Here is a 21,577-nt window from a genome sequence, read left to right on the forward strand (position 1 = left end):
GTTAATACAATTAACTACCAAAGACAAGCTTACAAAAATTAGATTTCATATCATTATGAAAGCAAAAAGCAAAGGAAGCAAAGCAAGGTGTGAAAATTCTCTGGAGCTCCTCTGTGTTCAGAGTAGGCCAATTGGCTGAGGTCAGTGCTCAGTGAAGCCTAGGATCTGGCTTGGACTGTTCAGAGTTACACAATTAGAAAGGACCACTGACCTTGAGTCACTCTGAGACTGGTTTTTCTCCAACGAGTGTTCCCTGACACTATGTGTTATTAGCCACGCAGAAGGAAAAGAAAAGCCCTCTTGCAGGTCAAAGATGAGGCTTCTCACTGCTTTTCTCTTTACTTTGATATGTGTCTTTTAAAAAAATAATTGACTATTCATATTTGGAAGGGGGAGTAAATGCTGTAAACTAAGAATAAACATAGAACAAGTACAAAAAAAATTAATATTAATAAGACTTATACACAAACAGTAATATCAAGGAAACGAGAAACATTTCACGAAGCCTTTCCTATAATGTCAATTAATCAAGAAAACATAGGCCAGGCATGGTGGCTGATGCCTGTAATCCCAGTACTTTGGGAGGCCGAGGCAGGAGGATCACTTGAGCTCAGGAGTTCGAGACCAGACTGGGAAACACAGTGAGACCTCATCTCTAGAAAAAATAAACAAAATTAGCCAGGTGTGGTGGCTTGCACCTGTAGGCCCAGCTACTCAGAAGGCTGAGGTGGGAGGATTGCTTGAGCATGGGAAGATGAGGCTGCGGTGAGTCAAGGTTGTACCACTGCACTGCAGCCTGAGCAACAGATCAAGACCCTGTCTGAAGAAAAAAAAAAAGAAAAGAAAACATAAATATCACAAATGTGTAGATATCCAGTAACAGAGCTTTAAGGCACATAGAGCAAAAGCTGACAGAATTAAACAGACAATAAATTCTATAATCATAGTTAAAATTTTTTAACACATTTCTCTCAGCAATTGAGAGGAAAAAATAGGATAAAAAGTCATTGAGACATAAGATCTGAACAACACTATTAAACATCATGACATAATTGATATTTATAGATCACAACATCCAGCAAGTACAGAATACACATTCCTTTCAAATACATGTGGAATGTTCAAGATAGTCCTCACAGTGGGCAGTAGAACGAATACCAATAATCTTAAACTGATTGAGATTATACAGGTATGTTCTCTCTTTAGAATAAAATGTCATCATAAAAAATAGTAAGATATTTCTCTCACCAGAATAAAATATTATCATAAAAAATAATAAGATATTTTTAAATTAAATCTTTAGAAATGACCACACTTTAAAATAATTCATGAATCAGAAGAAATCATACAGTTCCACCTTCCGAAGCTTTAAAAAGAAGAGGAAATTAAATCCACAATAAGTAGAAGAAAAGGAGTAATTAAGGCAGGAACAGTAATCATTGAAATGGTAGATAAACAAGAGAGAAAAGTAACAAAATCAAAAAAAAAAAAAAAAGATGATACACTCCTAGGTAAACTGATAGGCAAATGAGAGAAAGATCACACATCACAAAATAACAGTATCAGAATAAAATAAGGGTCATCACTATCAGATCCATAGATATTAACAAGATATAAAGAAATATGAAATTTATAACAACAAATTAGTCAACTTAAATAAAAATAAAAATTTACTGAAAAACATAACTGACCATATTGAGAAAAACTGAACAGAAAATCTCATCAATCCTATCTTAAAGAAATTGAATTCTTTTTAAAATTTTTAGTATTTTTGTCATCATATTGTTATCATCTTTTTCTTTCCAACTTTAATTTTCAGTTTGGGGGTACATGTGCAGGTTTTTTACATGAGTAAACTTGGGGATCTGGTATATAGACTATTTCATTACCCATGTAATGAGCATAGTACCTGATAGGTAGTTTTTCCATGCTCATTCTCCTCCTATCCTCCATCCACAAGTAGACCCCAGTGTCTACTCTTCCCTTCTTTGTGTCCATGTGTATTCAAGCTTAGCTCCGATTCATAAGTGAGAACATGCAGTATTTGGTTTTGTGTTCCCACATTAAATTGGTTAGGATAATGGCCTCCAACTCGAACTATGTTGCTGCAAAGGACATAATCTCATACTTTTTATGGTTGTATAATATTCCATGATGTATACGTATATTTTCTTCATCGAGTCTATTATTGATGGACATCTGAATTGATTCTATGCTTTTTCTATTGCGAATAGTGCTGCAATTAACATATGCATGCATGTGCCTTTATGGTAGAACAATTATATTCCTTTGGGTATATACCCAGTAATGGGATTGCTGAGTTGAGAAATCTCCAAACTGCTTTCCACAGTGACTCAACAAATTTATGTTCCCAACAACAGTGTATAAACATTCTGTTTTCTCCACAACCTTGCCAGCATCTGTTATTTTGACTTTTTAATAACAGCCATTCTGACTGGTGTAGATGGTATCTCATGCTGGTTTCTGATTTGCATTTCTCTAATGATTAGAGCTGTTTAACATTTTTTAAACTATCAACAGTATTTTGCACAAAATTAGCCAAAAAAAAAAAAAAAAAAAAAAAAACCACGATTCTTAAATTCACATAGAACCAAAAAAGAGCCCAAATAGCCAAAGCAATCCTTAGCAAAAAGAACAAAGCTAGAGGCATCATCACACTATCCAACTTCAAACTATACTACAAGATTACATTAAACCAAACAACATGGTACTGGTACAAAAACAAATATAAAGTCCAACAGAACAGATTACAGAACCCACAAATAAAGCCACACAACTACAACCATCTGATCTTCAACAAAGTTGACAAAAAAAAGCAATGGGGAAAGGGGACTCTGTATTCAATAAATAGTGCTGATATAACTGGCTAGCCATATGCAGAAGATTGAATCTGGACCCCTTCCTTTCACCACCTACAAAAATCAACTTAACACGGATTAAAGACATAAATGTAAAACCCAAAACTTAAAAACAAACAAACAAACAAACAAAAAAACAGAAAATACCATTCTGGACTAGGACCTGGCAAAGATTTCATGACATAAAGGCTCCAAAAGCAATTGCAACTGAACCAAAAATTGACAAGTGGGACCTAATTAAACTAGAGAGCCTCTGCACAGCAAAAGAAATTATCAACAGACACCTACAGAATGGGAGAAAATATTTGTAAACTATGCATTTGACAAAGGTCTAATATCCAGAATCTATAAGGAACTTAAACAAATTAACATGCAAATACCCAAAACTCCATTAAAACATAGGCAAAGCACATGAGCAGACACATCTCAAAAGAAGACATACATGCAGCCAAAAAAATTGAATACTTTATCAAAATTTTCACATACACAAAACTTTATGTCCAGATGGTTTTGCTGGTGAATTCTATCAAATATTTAAGGAATAAATAACACCAATCTTGATACCAACTGTTCATCCAGTAGAGAAAAAGCAAATGCCAAACTCATTTCATGAGATCAAAATAACCCCAATGCCCAAACCTGTCATGGACATTTCAACTTAAGAAAACTAAAATCTCTCATGAACATAGATGCAAAAAAAAACCTATGAAAATCACAGAAAATCTACACCAGCAATATATAACATGGAAAATATCCCATGAGGTGGTATTTAACCCAGAAATGCAAAGTTGGTTTAATATTCAAAAACTAAACTTATACAATTAGCATTATTATGGAATCAGGAATAAGAATTATATAATAATTTCAGTTACTGAAGACAAAGCACTTCACGAAATGCACACCCTTTTTTTTTTTTTTTTTTTTTGAGATGGAGTCTCACTCTGTCACCCAGGCTGGAGTGCAGTGGCATGATTCTTAAAAATTCTTTTTAAGAATTTAAGTAGCACGATCTCGGCTCACTGCAACCTCCGCCTCCTGGGTTCAAGTGATTCTCCTGCCTCAGTCTCCTGAGTAGCTGGGATTAGAGGCACACACCACCATGCCTGGCTAATTTTTGTATATTTAGTAGAGACGGGGTTTCACCATGTTGGTCACGCTGGACTCGAACTCCTGACCTCTTGATCTGCCTGCCTCAGCCTCTCAAAGTGTTGGGATCACAGGCGTGAGTCACCGTGCCTGGCCCATTTGTGATTTTTTTAAAAAAAACTATTATTTAACAAAGAGACTCTCACAACTTCTGTTTGACATTATACTGTTGGTTCTATGCATTATAATAAGGCAATAAAAAGAAATAAAAAGCATAAATACTGGAAAAGAAATAAAACTGTCTCTGCAAATGACATGATTGTTTACAAGGAATAGCATAACAAATCTACAAAGCAACTATTAGAACTAGTAAGTGAATTTGAAAAAGTTAAAAGATAAAAGGTTAATATTAAAAATAAGATTTTAATATACTAGCATCAAACAACTGGATATTGAAATTTTAAAAAGAATTCCATTTATAATGAGATAAAAAACTTAAAATATGGAAATTATCACAAAGTCATACAAGATCTCTACTCTAAAAACCATGAAACATTGTTTGGATAAATTTAAGGAGACCTAAATAAATGAAGAGATACAACACTGGAAGACTCAATGTTAAGATGTTATTTCTCTCCAAATCAATCTACAAAAATACATTGCAATCCGAGATTTAATCCCAGCAAACTTCTCAAATCAAAATTAACAAGGTGATTATAAAAAATATATGAGGCTGGGCATAGTGGCTCATGCCTGTAATCCCAGTGCTTCGGGAAGCCAAGGCAGAAGTATAGCAGATAGCCTGAAGCCAGGAGTTCCAGAATATCCTGGGCAATATAGCAAGACAAAAAAAAAAACAAGTTTTGTCTCTACAAAATTCTACAAAAATAGTTCTAGCTCCTGGGAGGCTGAGGAAGAAGGATCACTTGAGTCCAGGAGTTGGAGGCTGCAGTGAGCTATGATCACACCACTGGGTGACAGAGACCTTATCTCAAATATATATATATTTGAAATATATATATATGCAGAAGACCTGGACTATCTAACCTATTGGACAAAAAGAACAAAGGTGGAGGATTAACACTGCCTGACATCAAGATTACAAAAAGTAAGACTGGCGTATTGCACAGATCAGAAATAGAACCATGCTTATACAACTATTCAATTTTCTACAAATGTGACAAATCCATCCAATGAGGAATAGAAACCTTTAAGCCTTTTCAGCAAATGGTAATGCAATAACTGGATATCCATCCAGAAAAAATATTAATCTTGACCCCTACCTCACACTATATGCACAAAAATTAATTTATGATGGATCATATATGTTAACCAAAAAGCTAAAACTCAAGCTTCCGGAAGATATAGAGAAAGATAGTTTCCTGACTTAGGGGTTAACAAGAATTTTTAGAGAGCAAACAGAAAATAAAAACCACAATGGAAGACAATTACTAAATCACATTTTAGCGGAACTAAAACTTCTGCTCATCAAAAGGCATTGTTAAGAAAATAAACAGGCAAACCACAGAATGGGAGAAAACATACATTATATATATATACATTCACTTACTAGTGAATTTAATAAAAACACAGCCTAATTTTTAAAATATTGGACACTTTACAAAGGAGGATACACAAATAGCCAACAACAGTATGAAAAAGTTCTTGGAGTTGTTAGTCATGAGGCAAATATAATAAAATTATCATAAGAAGATGCCACTATAAACTCACCAGAATGATAAAAATTAAAAACCTATATCACCAAATGTTGGAAAGCATATGGCATCACCAAAATCTTCAATCATTGTTGTTGGGAGTCTAAAACTTCTTTCAATAAAGAAAATACTTAAAAACTGTAGATAAGTACCATTTAAATGTGTTTTTAAAAATGATGTGGCATTATGAAACTAAACATACACCCACCCTATGATCCACAAATTTCTCTTTTAGTTATTTGCCCAAGAGAAATAAAAATAGATGACCACAAAAAGACTTACGTGAAAGTGTGGTATATTCATAAAAAGAAATACTATTCAGCAATGAAAAGGAAAAAACTACTCACACATGCCACAATTATGAATGAATGTTTTAAAACTATGCTGAGTAGGCTGGAGGCAGTGGCTTATGTCTAATCCCTGCACTTTGGGAGGCGAGGCAGGTGGATCGCCTGAGCTCAGGGTCTTGAGACCAGCCTGGGCAACATGGTGAAACCCTATCTCTACCAAAAAAAGAATTAGCTAGGCATGGTAGCACATGCCTGTGGTCCCAGCTTCTCAGCAGGCTGAAGTGGAAGGATCACTTGAGTTTGGGGGAGGTTGTCATGAGCCGAGATCACATCACACTGCACTCCAGCCTAGGTGACAGAGTGAGATCACATCAAAAAACAAAAATAAAAACAAAAAAATAGATGAAATTATGCTGAGTAAAGTGCCTTACCAAAAAAGAGTAGCTTCTATAAAATTTGATTATGTGAAGTTTCAGAACAAGCAAAACTAATCTACACTAGTGGGGAAAAGCAGTACAACAGTTGGTTCTGGAGGCTGAGGAGAGTGGGTATTGACTGGGAAGGAGTGTGAAGAATATAACTGTGGGAATTCAGAGATTAATAAATATGTAGCCCCTAACTCAAGGAGCTCTTAGGACAGCAACTTTACCAGTAACACATAGCCAGTAAGCAGCAGACCCTAGATAGGAGCATAACTGCTATGTTCAATACTACCCAACACAAAGCTACAACGTGTAGTAGAAAAATCAGGCACAAATAAATCCTTACTTAAACGCAGCAGTTTTCCTTGTCCTTTTCCATTAACTCTATGTCTGACATTTCAAAGGACTTACAATGAAATGAAAAGTTTAAAGCCATGTAAGTAACTGTCCTGAGTTTAAGTAAGCAGCTGGACTTTAGTTTGTTCAAGAGTAAAATGACAGCAGTAGAATAAAAAAGTCTCCAAATGTGTTTCTTAGAACCAAACATGGGTCCCATGTCCCACTTTCTGTACCGGAGTTGCTCTACTTTTATCTGCTTTACATATTGAGTTAGACCTTGAAAGTGTTCTCTGCCCAAAACAGAAAGCATAGTTTAAAAAATACTAGGCAAAATAAAGAGCCCTCATATTTTAAGATACTATAATTTTTAATGTGCAATGGGTTTTTCTATTTTGCCCTATAAGAAATGTTCATACATTTTTCTAAAATACTTACAATTTCTCAAATTTGAAAGCACAACTAAAATTGTGGAATTCTTTTGTTGGGGCCATGAATTTTTTGTGAGTAATTCATAGATGGATAAGAAGAAAGCCTATAGCCCACATGAAACGAATTCATTTTACTATTTAGTGAGTAGTGCCAGAATTAAAGAAGTTTACTAGTAATTATTTCTAACTTTCAAAATCCTTTATGATCACACAGAAGTTGAAAATTTAAAAGTAGAGTTAACATTTACCTGTCAGTCATCACCAAAAGCAGTAGCTTTATAAAACTGTTTTCAATAAAGAAAATGCTTAAAGACTGTAGATCAGTGTCAGATTAAGGACCTATACTAATAATTGTAGTATATCGCTAAGGTCCACAGGTAAATATTCTTGTGAAAATACTAATGACACACGTATCTAAATCAAAAGCCATTTTGATTAGAAATCTAAATAGATAATTGTGTTACAAGCTTTTATGTCTATAATGAATAATGTTATAGTTATAAAAATATTTTATAATCACAATTATGTATGTTTAATAAAGTATATATATGTACATAAAATGTGTATATTAGATGACTGGGTGCTTTATAACTCGTAACACAGACGTTTCTTGCAATATGAAAAATCAGTTGTGCTGGAATCATACCAAGTCCAAACAAAGCACACTGTGTAGAGAGCACCCTGAGAACTATGAAAAGTAAGCATGTTGTTCTTTCAATGTCAAAGTAGTCATTAACGTACCATGATGAAGAATCATTATCTGTGCCAAAATTCCTGAACACGAATTACTGGTTTGATTATAAACCAAAGCAATAATAAATGCTACAGGAGTAACTAAGAACTTCTGACCAAAAATAATACTAAATAAACATTTATTTAGCAAATCACATTTTACTTAAAATATTAATGTTTTAGAAAAGTGTCAATATTTCAATGGAAAAGAATCCACTTAAACTAAGTGAATTTAAGCTTTATATTTCACTTTTATAATTAGAGTAGCCCTGTAATTTACTTTCAAATCACAACACCTTTGAGAGAGAATAGTACTAATAATAATCACTGGATGACTGCAGGCATAAATTGGGAGTACTCCAGGCAAACTGGATCATATGGTTATCTTACTTGTAACTGAAAAAAAAAAAACTACAAATATTCTTCAGTCTACTAACATTTTTTCTTTTCTTACTTTTAAATATGAAAGTCTGCATATTTCATTGTACGTATACGGAGAGACTGTTTTTAATATCTACTCTAAATAAATTCCAGTTCTATTATGCCCCTGTGTGGCCAGAAGGCACAGCAAATTCACTGTCACACATTCAGTGGCAAAGAAATACATCTAGAGGAAAATACAGATCTCTTTATTGTATAAAAAAGATGGCTAAAAATTAGCAAATGGAAAAACTTAGAGGATGAATTTTATCACAAAAGATAGCCATCATTAGCATGTTTATTTGAATATTGCCCAAAGCAATTGATAACTCAATGCAGTGAACCATGCTAAAAAATATATCTTCTAGCATCTCAATATTTATGTTTGCTTCCAAAGACAAGCTCACAAAAATTAGATTTCATATTGAACTCAGTACTTGACTTTTTTATTAATGATAAAAGCAATTATCTTTGTGTCCTGATTAAGTAATTTCACTTGAGAGAGTTTACAATGAGAAAACTTGATAACAAAAAATTAAACTAAAGTGGCATTTCATCAAAACCTATTAAGTGAGTCAAGTGAGTTTATGCAGGATGAAGACAATTTTTTTTATAGACTTCCAGTTGTTTCATTTTAGCTGTAAAAGAACAAAGAATCCTGCTGCCTCCTTCATGCACTAAAATGGCACTCAAGAACCATACAATAAGAGAATAAGCTAAACACTTTAAGCATGAAAATAAGGTTTGTGCTGTATGGTTTGCAACAAAAAGTTAGTCTAAAATATTTTAATAATTATTACTCGGATATATTTCATTTAATCATTAGTTAATGAATTCACTTAACAATCTATATTAATCTCCAGTTGGGGGACTTATGACACATACAGTATTATTGGTGGATTTAAAAATCTTTCCTCCTTTGACAAGTTGAACTTGGAAATTTTTCTGGAGCAGTTATTATGGAAGATTTTCATCCTTTAATGTTTTATTGCTAATATGTCATAGGAGTCAACTGCCTCACCATCTAAAATCCTAATGAAAGTTGAGTTGCAGTTTGGGAATAAGATTAGCTACCAAACAGGAGTCTTAATTTAAAAACTACTTGAAAGGGCCCCCTTTTAATAATATATTGTCTACAGATGATGCATAATACTATTCTAGTAATCCCTACTAGAAAGCAATTCAGAATAAAATATCTAATTGTCCAAATTGATGGCTATTTTTCTATCAATTTAAAGATCATAGTTAATGTCACAATACAAATACTGAATATTCCATGTCAACTACTCCAAACAATTAAATGATCACTACTCATGTACTAACAACCAACACTGTTCTTTCCAGAGGTGATAGTTATATAATTGATGCTTAAGAAGATCATAGAGGTCTAATTGAAAGGTCCATTATTCAGAAAAAAATTTAAATTCTTGCATATGAGATATTTTGATGACATATTCAGGTCATTCTTCTTCCATGATTTTTTTGTTCAAGAATAATTTTTTAGTCTATATCTTTACTTTCCACTTTAGTGTTAACTAAAATGTTAATACCTATGCAGGATGCATAGGCACTTATATTGTTTAAAAGAATATAAGCAGAATAAAAGGTTTAAAAGACCCTTGTATCTAAACTGAACACAAAAAATAACCAAAAAATTAAAATATGTGGAAGCATAAAATTCATATACTTATTTTTTCACTCATCATACTTGTAAAACAATAACTATTTGCAGAACTTTTTGATTGATTTTAAAAGTAAATCAAGTAGCTGATCATTTATGAAGATGCATAGATGTATTTGTGATATAAGGTCACATGATTTTTAAAGACTAATAAGTTAAGGACATATAAAGGCAGAGATTTTTTCCCCTAAAGCAAGATAAATTCTTTATTGATTAATTGGTAGTTTGGGATAATTTCAAATAATAATCAATACAAGTTAAACTATATTGGTCATATAGAGAAGTATTAAAAACTTCATAGTCTAATGTTTAAGGGCAGTAGCATAAAAGTCCAGATTTTAATGACAGCTTTAAAGGCTCTTACTGAAATTAGAGGCATGCAAACAATAAAAGAAATTTGAAGCCAAAGCAAGTACACAGTGATAGGTATGCACACAATTTCCTCAAAAAATAGTTATTTTCAGATTTTTAAATTAATAATACTTACTTTAAAACCAATTCCTTATGATGCTGTTAATAGCATAATTTCTATACCTAAACCCTAATATTAATACGTTTACACACAAATTCTTAGCATTAAAAAAAAAAGATGGAATTAAAACAAGGAAAAGGTTTATAAAGGATGAGTACAAATTCTAAAACTCTGGTAGCTTCAGGACATGGAAATTTTTAGAAAGCCATACTTGCTTTTTAATTTAAATATAACATAAAATAGATATTTTTTCATAAATTATAGACACTAAAGTGATGTATTACTTTAAAAAAGGAAAAAAGCATCTTAAAATATAGATATCCAATTTAGCATATCCTAACATTTCATATACGGTTTTATGTTTTTAATTAGTCTCAAGATAAAATATAAACAAAATCCAATTCATTTATTGAATAAAACTGAATTGAGGAAAGAAAGTGAAATTTTATAAGAAATAGATATGTTATTCCATATTCAAAGTAAAGGTTGTAAATATACTTATCATCAGTAAACATTTTAAATGCCAACAAATTTTAAAAGACTTGTTTTCATTTGCTAAATTAAGATACATATTGTATAACAGGTATTTTTTTAATCTCCAAAACAAGATGCCTCACATTGTGCAGAGATACTAAAAAGAAGAGACGAGTAAATCATTCAATATTTTATGCACTATTAGTTCCCCATCAGTTTCCAGAAGGTTTCAGTGCATTGCCATGTTCACAGAATTTCTTTCTCAGTCTTCTCCACATATATTTAGTTAAAATGGGGTCTTTTTTATACTAAGTATATAACATGGGAAATTTTCAAAAGCCAAACAACTTAAATGAGCAAAGAACTGGGTGATAAAACTGCATTCCAAAAGCATTCTTTAATAGAATATCTTTTAGTGTAAGCCAGAGAAACCATCTGAAAGATATGTTCATAATTTAACAGCCTTCACCACAGAAAAATGATCAGGTTGAAAAAGCAATAGGAATTTATAACAAAGAATCCTGCCAAATTAGCCAACCTAATGCAAAGCATTATTCGTAGTTCCACAATATATCTTGTTTAAAAGTGATTATTGAGCTACCCTGCAGAGAGAAATGTCTTAAACCTAGAAAACATCTACCACATGTTTCACAGGAGCATGCACGATTGCTAATTCACATTTTCAACCAAATCACACATGATTATATGGCCCCATCCCTATATATGCAATGTAATCACTGCCATGATCACAAAGAAAACATCTATCTGGCATTTTTAAGTCATTTTACGTATTTAGAAAACAAAATAATGAAACAGCCTGATATCTGTATTACGTTTCAGAGGTCAAGCTACTTAAATTTAAGATGCTTTTTCTGCTTTGAAGTAAGCTTATTTTCCTTCTTAAAATCAAATTAAGAATGCTACATAAAATCTTAAATTTACAATAAAAAGATAACACCTTTGTAATACTAGCACTTTAATACAAAACAATTTTTACAGGCACATAAGATTATTATTCTGAAAATAACAATATTAAAAGAAAATACAGTTTAGCTCTACTCACCTTGCATTGTTCAGTGTTTGTCCAAAAAGCTCATTTTGTAAGATATTTGGTGGGGATGAAAAAACCCCATGAAAATGAGATAAAACAGAATTGCAGACCTGGCGCAATGTCTCAAATTGCATTTTCTTTCTTTTTTTTCCCCCTTCTCTTATTTTTCTCTACCACCTGTCTTCAAAATCATCTATTTGCTGACACCATCAAATAAAAATATGCCAATCAAGTTCCATATTTCTCCTGAGCTCTGTAAAAACTGTGCTTAAATGAACAGAGGTTGATAGTTAATTGTACAGTCATTATTCTTCTAATTCAGTTGTAGGAGATTCAGTACCCGTGCAGCTTTCGGCTTTCTCCTGACTGTAGCAAGAATTCTAAACAGCAGTAAGCTTTTTGGGCATTCCCAGCTGAAGTGTGAAGCTGAGCTGCTTTCATGTACTCTACTCATATTTCTCTAAGCCTATTAAAAACACGCAATGAATAGATGCTGTCGTCAGGAGTTTTAGCACATCTGGCTGCCAGCAATAAAATATCAGAAGTAATAAAAATGGGGACAAGGTATCTTCTCAATGCTACCACTGGGTAAGAATAAGAGAAATCATGCATTTCCCCAACCCTTTTCTCTATTCCTGAAAAACAAATAACTCCAGCAACAGAGTATATCTCTTCAATGTGCAAGCTGCTGCAAAGGACCAGAACACTCTAAAAATAAGTGGTAGATTCTTCTCTTGATGTCATGAAGCAATGAAAATATGATCAACAATAGAGCATTTATCATCTGCATTTAAAATGCCATGCTTCTAAGAGAAGTACATTTGGAAAACATGTATTTAGGTGTTTTAATATCTCATTTAAAAATTTCTCCATTTATTTATTTTTAAAGCAAAGTGGATTAATGTTGAATCTAGTTCCGTTCTAAAGGCTATATACATAGTGACTACATGGTTATTCACATAATTTATACATTATATAAATTATAAAAAATTATAGCTTATCAATTAAAATTCACCTAAACACCACACACTAAATTAAAACTTCTCTCCAAATCCAAGCGGAGGAAAAACCCTACAGTCAAGACCAGAGACACTTCATCAGTTATTACTAATTTATTTCAATAATGGTGGTCATAGCATTTTGTAGAAGAAAATGTTCCCTGAAGGCTCCTATGGTCTTGGAAACCCACCCCATCATCATCTATTATCATTGAATAATTCTGTTTCTGATAAACATTTAGGTTATCCTATACCAAAGTACAGCCATCTTTCTATAACAGATCTCTAAAACTAGTGTGTAAGCCAAATTTTAAATATCAACTCACTTACAGAGATGTTTAGTATACTTATTGACTTTTAATAGCTCCTAACCTTTGACATTTCTTTAATAGATCCAGCCCTTTTTGCCCTTTTTACCTCAACTCATTGCCTTTTTATCCTTTTCCACACACTATCAATAAATAGACATTTAAATACATTAAGTTTTTAAAAGCTATGAATTCTTTTTTGGCATAATCATGTCACAAAAGAACAACACAAATTAAACATGTAATAATATAAATTTTTAAACAACCATTTTTAAAAATAAGATGTTCAATTATGGGTTTCTTCTCAACTAAGAATGTCCCTATTTTATTATTTCAGTTTATTATTTTATTACTTCAATATTATTTATTATTTCAGATTTTTATAGGTACATGCCAATCTATTTGTCAAACACACATACATGCCTAAAAAATCATAAAGTATTTTTAGTTCATAAAGCACTTCCAAATTTATTTTAAAATATCCAGAAAACATTGTACGTGCTAATGTTACTATCATTTTATGGATGAAAAGAAACTGAGGCTTTATTTATTTATTTTTAAATTAATTAATTAATTATTTTTTTGGGGAGACAGAGTGTCACTCATTGTCACTCAGGCTGGAACGCAGTGGTGCTCACCGCAACATCTGCCTCCTGGGTTCAAGCAATTCTGCCTCAGTCTCCTGAGTAGCTGGGATTACAGGAGTGTGCCACCACGCCCGGCTAATTTTGTATTTTTAGTGGAGACAGGCTTTCACCATATTGGCCAGGCTGATCTCAAACTCCTGACCTCAAGTGATCCACCCAGCCTGGCCTCCCAAAGTGCTGGGATTACAGGCATGAGCCACTGCACCTGGCCCGAAGCTGTATTGAATTAAATATCACATAATTTATAAAAGATAGCAAACATATTTTGAATTTGAACAGAACAGAGTCCACAGAAATAATACCAGACATCTACAGCCATCTGATCTTTGACAAACCTGACAAAAACAAGAAATGGGGAAAGGATTCCCTATTTAATAAATGGTGCTGGGAAAATTGGCTAGCCATAAGTAGAAAGCTGAAACTGGATCCTTTCCTTACTCCTTATACGAAAATTAATTCAAGATGGATTAGAGACTTAAATGTTAGACCTAATACCATAAAAACCTTATAAGAAAACCTAGGCAATACCATTCAGGACATAGGCATGGGCAAGGACTTCATGTCTAAAACACCAAAAGCAACGGCAACAAAAGCCAAAATTGACAAATGGGATCTCATTAAACTAAAGAGCTTCTGCACAGCAAAAGAAACTACCATCAGAGTGAACAGGCAACCTACAGAATGGAAGAAAATTTTTGCAATCTACCCATCTGACAAAGGGCTAATATCCAGAACCTACAAAGAACTCAAACAAATTTACAAGAAAAAACAACCCCATCAAAAAGTGGGCAAAGGATATGAACAGACAGTTCTCAAAAGAAAACATTCATACAGCCAACAGACACATGAAAAAATGCTCATCATCACTGGCCATCAGAGAAATGCAAATCAAAACCACAATGAGATACCATCTCACACCAGTTAGAATGGCGATCATTCAAAAGTCAGGAAACAACAGGTGCTGGAGAGGATGTGGAGAAATAGGAACACTTTTACACTGTTGGTGGGATTGTAAACTAGTTCAACCATTATGGAAAACAGTATGGCGATTCCTCAAAGATCTAGAACTAGATGTACCATATGACCCAGCCATCCCATTACTGGGTATATACCCAAAGGATTATAAATCATGCTGCTATAAAGACACACACACACGTATGTTTATTGTGGCACCATTCACAATAGCAAAGACTTGGAATCAACCCAAATGTCCATCAGTGACAGACTGGATTAAGAAAATGTGGCACATATACACCATGGAATACTATGCAGCCATAAAAAAGGATGAGTTTATGTCCTTTGTAGGGACATGGATGAAGCTGGAAACCATCATTCTTAGCAAACTATCACAAGAACAGAAAACCAAACACCGCATGTTCTCACTCATAGGTGGGAACTGAACAATGAGATCACTTGGACTCGGGAAGGGGAACATCACACACCGGGGCCTATCATGGGGAGGGGGCAGGGGGGAGGGATTGCATTGGGAGTTATACCTGATGTAAATGACGAGTTGATGGGTGCTGACGAGTTGATGGGTGCAGCACGCCAACATGGCACAAGTATACATATGTAACAAACCTGCACGTTATGCACATGTACCCTAGAACTTAAAGTATAATTTGCTTTTGGAGTCTTTGCTTTGGACTCCATTTTCTATGCTCCTTCCCTATGATTCTATTTTTTTACATATGTACACACATGTGCACATGTACACACACACACAAATGCACACCTATTGTAAAATGGCCAATTTCGATAGATGAATAGGAAAACTATCTGCCAGTGTCCTAATCAAGGACATTTTAGTTACAGCAAATATCTCAAATGTTTTAACTCACAAGTAACTTTAAATGGGTTTCTTCCATTTACCTCAAGCAGAAGCAACCTGAAGTGCTTTAATTTTTAAGCCTCTGATTATGAGTTGACTTTTCACATCTATGAAAGGTCAATTTCTACAAGTGTAAACAAACATTTTAAAAATTCTTATTTTCAAGTCAATTTCACAGCTCGTACTATCTGTGATGGGAAAAAATTTAAAGTCTCCCCTTTTAAATAGATTTAATTTTTATCAACAATCAGAAGTCCTTTAGAAACAAGTCTACTAAGTAAGAAGGTGATTATACTGCAAAACAACATTTGTTATTAAAAAGGTTTCTTTTATATTTCAAAATTGGATATAAAGACCAAGTCAAAGAAAAAGCATCAAAGTGGTCTAAGTAATGCAAACACTAGAAAGAGACTTAAAAACGACTCATTTGAAAGAGTGAATGATATATCAACTGCCTTCCTCGGAGACTAATTTTTCCAGCTCTCACTATACAACACCCATACTACTGAGCAGCTTTCTTCTAGTTCCCTCAGTATCCCAGAAATGATTTCTTCCACCTTCCTTCTCCATTACCACCCTTTAACCTGCTCCTACTCATCCTTAAGGGCTCAAATGTCCCTCCTTTAGAAAGACTTTCTCTGACCTAAATTAGGTCCCCTCTTATGCATTCTCATTACACCCTGTGCTCATTCTTCACAGCATTTGATATGTGTGACTATATATTTACTTGAAAAAAATGTTTAATATCTTTCACCCTCAATTCCATGAGTTTAAGTCCTGCACTCTTATCTCACTCATCTAGCATAATGCCTAGTACAGAGTAGGCAGTTCATTAAACATTATTGAATAAATGAATGCCTAAATGTTAACAAAAAGTTAATTCTTTTTCAATAACATACATAGACAGGATAGGAAACCACCTCAGGACTTCATTTGGTTCTCAGTTTCTACAGGGTTTTTTTGCTTGTTTATTTTTAGTCTGCCACATCATCTTATAAGGGTCATAAACACAGGAGTAACCAATATTTGCAATCAAAAACATTGTGCTCTGAATGGACTTTGTAATTTGTTATGGATATCCTGAATATTATAAAGAACATTTAAAGATAATGTTTGTTTTAAATTTTCAATATAGTGCAGGTTCACATGTGACATAAATATTGGAGACTTCTGTCAGAACAGAAAGAACACGGTATTTGGCATCAGGCAGCCTGGTTTTAAGTACTGACCCCAACCCAAACTAGTTATATTACCTGAGCATATTTACTTTATGTATCTGAGCTATGGTTTTATCAAATGTAAAATAAGCTATCTCACCTCATAGGGAAATTACTGTATTAAAATCTCATAAGTACCAACGCATTTTATAAATTATAAAGTGTTTGGAAGTAAACTCACTATGAACTATTTAGGGAATCAAATTACTGGTATCTGAATTCTTTTTTTTTGTTTGTTTGTTTTTGAGACGGAGTCTTGCTCTGTCGCCCAGGCTGGGGTGCAGTGGCCGGATCTCAGCTCACTGCAAGCTCCGCCTCCCGGGTTCACGCCATTCTCCTGCCTCAGCCTCCAGAGTAGCTGGGACTACAGGCGCCCGCCACCTCGCCCGGCTAGTTTTTTGTATTTTTTAGTAGAGAGGGGGTTTCACCGTGTTAGCCAGGATGGTCTCGATCTCCTGACCTCGTGATCCACCCGTCTCGGCCTCCCAAAGTGCTGGGATTACAGGCTTGAGCCACCGCGCCCGGCCGGTATCTGAATTCTAATAATTATGTTCAAGTATCTTTTACTTATCACACTTACTCATTTGACAAATATTTATATTTTCCTTGTGCAAATCTCTATCCTTCTATCCGTTAGTGCTGATAGGATGTAGGGCTTATGATTATCCTTTTCCAGAAACATCAGATAAACTCAAAAGGACTTCCAAGCAAGATCAGCTCCATATTTACATTGAGTCCAGCAGAGAGACATTAACTCTTACAAATGGTATAGATGATGGCAATTGCTTTCTCTATAGAATCTTTAGTGTCTCACTGGAAATGACAGTGAAAATAAGAGTTCTAACAGAAGATGTGTTAAAGAACTTTTGGAAGCAAAGGCAATTTCATGACAGAAGATATCTAAAAAACTAATCAACACTTGAATAAATTCAATCTAAAAGTAATCAAAAGAATGCAAATAAAAATAATAAGGTAATGTATTTTTCCTATTAAATTGACAAAATATTGACCAGAGGATCAAAAAATGCACAATCTCATACCATATTTATTGGTAAGAGTGTATATTGGTACAACATTTTAATAAATATTTAGTAGTATATCTCAGAAGGTTTTTAAATGTTCAAAATCTGAGAGCACACTGCAACAATATAAACCAAAATGATAATATTGATTATCTCTGGGTAAGAACATGACAAAATTTTTATACTTTTTGATACACTAGTCACAAGTAAAGCTCAAAATTTAATTTACAAACAGTGGAGAACTCTAAAATTATAATACAATCATTAACCATCACATATTAAATATGATGTTGGCCCATGAACTTTTCTTTAGCAATGCTCAAGTAAATAAAATAGATTATTAGCTTTCATGTGATTAGCTGTATCATTAGCAATGGTTTCTCCCCTTCTATATCAATATAGATATAGGTATAGATATAGATATTTTGAGACAGCGTCTTGCTCTGTCACCTCGGTGTAACCCCGAACTCCTGGGTTCAACAGATCCTCTCGCTTTGGCCTCCCATGTAGCTAAGACTATAGGTGTGTACCATCATGCCTGAATAATTTTTGATTTTCTTGTAGATATGGGGGGGTCTCACTATGTTGCCCAGGCTAGTCTTGAACTCCTGGCCTCAATCAATCCTCCCTCCTCAGCCTCCCAAAGTGTTAGGATTACAGGTGTGGGCCACTGTGCCTGACTTCTCCTTCTTAAACAGTAAGTTCCTAAAATTCTGTAATAACTCAAATTGTTTAATTAGTACTATGAAACATCCAAATGACAAGAGAAACCAAAACTCAGCACTAACTTCTTTACATCATCCTCAAAAATATTTGAAGTGTAAATCTTTTTTTTTTTTTTAAGTTTTTTTTAACTTTTAAGTTTAGGGGTACATGTGCAGGTATGTTACATAGGTAAATTTGTGTCATGGAGGTTTGTTGTACAGATTATTTCATCATCCAGATATCAAGCATAGTACTTATTAATTATTTTTCCTGAACCTCTCCCTTCTCCTAGCCTCCACCCTCCAATGGGCCACAGTGTCTGTTGTTCCCCTCCATGTGTCCATGTGTTCTCATCATGTAGCTCCCACTTATAAGTGAGAACATACAGTATTTGGTTTTCTCTTCCTGTATCAGTTTGCTAAGAATAATGACCTCTAGCTCCATCCATGTCCCTGCAAAAAAACATGATCTTGTTCTTTTTCATGGCTGCATAGTATTCCATGGCATATATGTACCACTTTTTTTAATGCAGTCTACCATTGATGGGCATTTAGATGGATGCAATGTCTTTACTCTTGTGAGTAGTGTTGCAATGAACATACGAATGCATATTTCTTTTTTCATCCCATTACTGGGTATATACCCAAAGGATTATAAATCATGCTGCTATAAAGACACATGCACACTTATGTTTATTGTGGCACTATTCACAATAGCAAAGACCTGGAACCAACCCAAATGTCCATCAAAGATAGACTGGATTAAGAAAATGTGGCACATATACACCATGGAATACTATGCAGCCATAAAAAAGGATGAGTTCATGTCCTGTGTAGGGACATGGATGAAGCTGGAAACCATCATTCTGAGCAAACTATCGCAAGGACAGAAAACCAAACACTGCATGTTCTCACTCATAGGTGGGAATTGAACAATGAGAACACTTGGATACAGGGTGGGGAACATCACATACTGGGGCCTGTCATGGGGTGGGGGCAGGCGGGAGGGATAGCATTAGGAGATATACCTAATGGAAATGACGAGTTAATGGCTGCAGCACACCAACGTGACACATGTATACATATGTAACAAACCTGTACTTTGTGCATATGCACCTTAGAACTTAAAGTATAATAATAAAAATAAATAAATAAGAAAAAAAAAGAAGTGTAAATTCTTAAATTAAAATTATTTAAGAATCTTGGTTTACAAATGCCTAGTGGCTAAGCTAAATAATCTTAAGAAAGTTAACACCAACTCAAAAATTAAATAAAAGAATCAAAATTGGAAAGTTATGCTCTTGAATTAAAAACAACACAAGTCTCTAACCTGATAAGCCATGATAATTCATGACATACTTAATTTTACAGGCTGGGTTTAGTTTTAATTTTTAAGAGTACCAAAGCATTTCTATTAAAATATTCCATACATGAAAACAAACAAATAACTAAATAAAGTTAATGAATCATTAAAATCATAAGATATATACCATATATAATCTATAACCAAAATCCCTGAAATGCTAAAGGAATTTTTCCTTTTCTTAAAATTTGTATCTGTAGTCCCATCTATATAATTGAAACAACTGCATTCTCTCTTCCATTGCATTATTCTTGTTCCACTAACTACTTGAAGCATCCGACTGATAAAAATCTAAGGGTTATAAGAAAGTCCAGAGAACAAACATTTTGAAAATAGTATCTTCATATATTTTGCACATTAAAGTACTCTGTTGTAAAGTATTCTGTATTTCCCTGAGGCACAGATCATAGAACAATTGACCTCAGGGATAACATATAAGAAAAAAAAGGCAGATGATGGAATTCCTAACAAAAGAAGGAAGATGAAGGCATTCAAAAAAGGTAATGTGGGCCGGGTACAGTGGCTCACGCCTGTCATCACAACACTTTGGGAGGCCAAGGCAGGCAGATCACCTGAGGTCAGGAGTTCGAGATCAGCCTGGCCAACATTCTGACCATTGCTGCAGAACAGACTAATAACACAACAGTTTCTGGCATCTAATTCACAAAGAAAGGGGAAGAACCTCGCCTCTACTAAAAATACAAAAATTAGCCAGGTATAGTGGCATGCACCTGTAATCCCAGCTACCTGGGAGGGTGAGGCAGGAAAATCGCTTGAACCCGAGAGGTGGAGGTGTATGCCGAGATCGCGCAGTGTGTGGAGATTGCACAGTAAGCCCAGATCGTGCCATTGCACTCAAGCCTGGGAGACAAGAGCGAAACTCCATCTCAAAAATAATAATAATAATAATAATGTAACAATTTGACTTATGCTTCAACTTAGGATGAACCATACAGTACACTCAGGAATGGAAGAAAGGAAGAACAGCCTAGACCTAAATAACCACACTACAAATCTAAAGATGACTAGTACATTTCTACTCATAACATTTCAGATAAAACACAGGAAACAGTCCAAAATTGTTACATCGGTTTTCATAAGTTTTAAAAATTTGTTGATGGCCAGCTGAAAAAAACATGTTGTTTTCTGATGTACAAAAACATTTTATAGCATTGCTAGGGACTCAACCCTGTATCTATCGATAATTCTGACCATTGCTGCAGAACAGACTAATAACACAACAGTTTCTGGCATTTAATTCAAAAAAGAAAGGGGAAGCATGGTGAAAGCCACCACAAATGTGTGAAGCCGCACCATAATTGTGATCTCTCTCACTCTTCTTTCTAAACCAGAAGTTTAAGGGCTAATCCTACTCTGCTTTGGTTTGAGGGGCATTATTCTCAAAAGTATTACTAGGTTGCTTTAATAATCCAGTACAAAAGCAGGTTTTGCGACAGCAGTTCCAACACCTAAAACCTGGCAACAGCTGGGCATGGTG

At 34.1% G+C, this 21,577-nt stretch overlaps 1 protein-coding gene across 50 annotated transcripts in view; it reads right to left on the bottom strand.

Annotated features, from left to right (window-relative positions):
• RIMS2 (regulating synaptic membrane exocytosis 2) overlaps positions 1-21,577 on the bottom strand; it is a 752,308-nt gene that overhangs the window by 431,617 nt on the left and 299,114 nt on the right. For 3 of the 50 annotated variants that reach the window (XM_050800674.1, XM_050800678.1, XM_050800675.1), the window contains exon 1: positions 12,002-13,026. The exons of 40 other annotated variants lie outside the window; for them this stretch is intronic. In XM_050800674.1, the coding sequence (XP_050656631.1) occupies positions 12,002-12,123 (122 nt within the window). In that variant the 5' untranslated portion in view covers positions 12,124-13,026. Of the gene's footprint in view, positions 1-12,001; positions 13,034-21,577 lie in introns of those variants that run through there. 7 more of the 50 variants (XM_050800679.1, XM_050800677.1, XM_050800670.1 and 4 more) reach the window with 5 other exon arrangements.

The sequence above is a fragment of the Macaca thibetana genome, chromosome 8 (assembly GCF_024542745.1).
Source record: "Macaca thibetana thibetana isolate TM-01 chromosome 8, ASM2454274v1, whole genome shotgun sequence".
NCBI lineage: Eukaryota > Metazoa > Chordata > Mammalia > Primates > Cercopithecidae > Macaca > Macaca thibetana.